Genomic DNA, 1,707 nt, shown 5'->3' with positions numbered 1-1,707 from the left:
TGCCTATGAGGTTAAACACATCCAAACTCACGTAAAAAAAAGTTTGGAAAGTGAATATCTCTTACACCAAGGCTTGGAATTCTAGGCGTACTGCAATTGAACATTTGTTTGGAACTTGAAAAAGCAACTTGGTAGAATTGCCCACATATGTCGATGAATTGCTTCACACCAATCTGGATACAATTGTTCGATGGGCGTTTGGCCCTCAAGTAGAATATGGTGTCCGCACATTCAAATATGTATTTTGGGTATTTGACCCCGCTATTATGGCGTACCAAAAATGTATTCATATAGTTTGTATTGATGGGACTCATTTGAAGGGTAACTACATTGGCAAGATGCTTACAGCGGTAGCCAAAAATGCTAATGAAAAAATTCTGCCTGTTACATTTGCAATAGTTGATAATGAGTCGAACGAAAGTTGGGCTTGGTTTTTGGAAATGTTCCAAACACATGTTAATTGTCACAGTAACAGAGAATTGTGTGTTATATCTGATCGTCATGTTGGTATACTTAATGTGATGGCTAACCAGAAATATGGCTGACATCATCGTTATTGTTTGTGCCACATTCGTAGTAACTTGATGACGAAGTTTAACGGAAACACCGAGCTGAAGAAGTAGTGTTGGAGGGCCGGTTCCGCAATGCAAAGTAATAGATACAAAGGTGCAGTGCGTGGAATTAAAACATTGAATGAGGAGGCTTGGGATTATTTAGAGGAAGATGATATTCATAAGTGGACTTTGTATAGAGAGAACGATCGTCGTTGGGCTAACTTAACCACAAACATAGCCGAGTCGTTGAACAATGTTTTGCATCATGCCCATATGATGCCAGTCAAAGCGTGTATTGATTATACATTTCACTACACAAGAGAGCACTTCAACATGCAAGAAACAACCTCTCATGAATGGCACGCACCACTATCCAAGACTATGTGGGTTCAATTTCAAGATCGTGATAAACTTGGTTCTAGTTACACAGTAACATGCTATGACTTTGAAACAGGGATGTACAAGGTCCAATCTATATATCAAAGAAACGATGATGGTGGGACAGAGTACACTATTAGATATTTTGCCAATAAGTGCACTTGTGGAAGATGGCAACATCAAAGGACGCCTTGCTCTCATGGCATTGCAGTATGTCGCAAACGAAATCAAGATCCAACATGATCGATCACACATAGGGGTATGAGACAACAACGACGGCACCATAATGAGATGGATGAAAGGAACAACATAGATACAGGTCCACCAAGGTGTGGTTTTCGCTCACAACAAGGTCATAACAGGAATTCGTGTCCTACTAGGTTCGGTTAAGAAATGAAGTAGTTGTAACCGTAGTTAGGTTGTTGAAACCATAGTTATGTGTGATCAATTGTTGTAACCGTAGTTATGTTGTTGTAATAGTAGTTATGTTTTTCAATAAAAAGTGTTGTTCGCAATAATGACAATGATAATAATGAAAATGATTATAATAATGAGAATAATAATAATAATAACCCAATCACTACTAATCTATTACAACTAAGTTTATGCATTATAGTATTCACCATAACTATCATATATCCTACCGAACTCAAGTGCATCTTCAAAAACGCCAAATAAAACAACAACAACAACAACAACAACAACAATACCCAATTCCACTAGAGTGGAGTATGGGGGAGGTTAGATGTAGACAGTCCTTTCCTCTACCCTAAAA

The 1,707-nt window shown here is 38.1% G+C and overlaps 1 protein-coding gene across 1 annotated transcript; it reads left to right on the top strand.

The window, feature by feature from the left end:
* Positions 1–644: 644 nt before the first annotated feature.
* Positions 645–1,175, top strand: LOC139841425 (uncharacterized). Its single transcript, XM_071831643.1, has one exon. The coding sequence runs from the start codon at positions 645–647 to the stop codon at positions 1,173–1,175; it is 531 nt and encodes a 176-aa protein (XP_071687744.1).
* Positions 1,176–1,707: the final 532 nt, after the last annotated feature.

Source organism: Rutidosis leptorrhynchoides, chromosome 4 (assembly GCF_046630445.1).
Source record: "Rutidosis leptorrhynchoides isolate AG116_Rl617_1_P2 chromosome 4, CSIRO_AGI_Rlap_v1, whole genome shotgun sequence".
NCBI classification, from domain to species: Eukaryota; Viridiplantae; Streptophyta; class Magnoliopsida; order Asterales; family Asteraceae; genus Rutidosis; species Rutidosis leptorrhynchoides.
The sequence above is the reverse complement of the archived record's forward strand: the minus strand, read 5'-3'. Positions and strand labels throughout refer to the sequence as shown.

Excerpts from the sequence above, each read along its gene's own strand:
- LOC139841425 (XM_071831643.1), top strand. The coding sequence starts at position 645 with ATGCAAAGTAATAGATACAAAGGTGCAGTGCGTGGAATTAAAACATTG.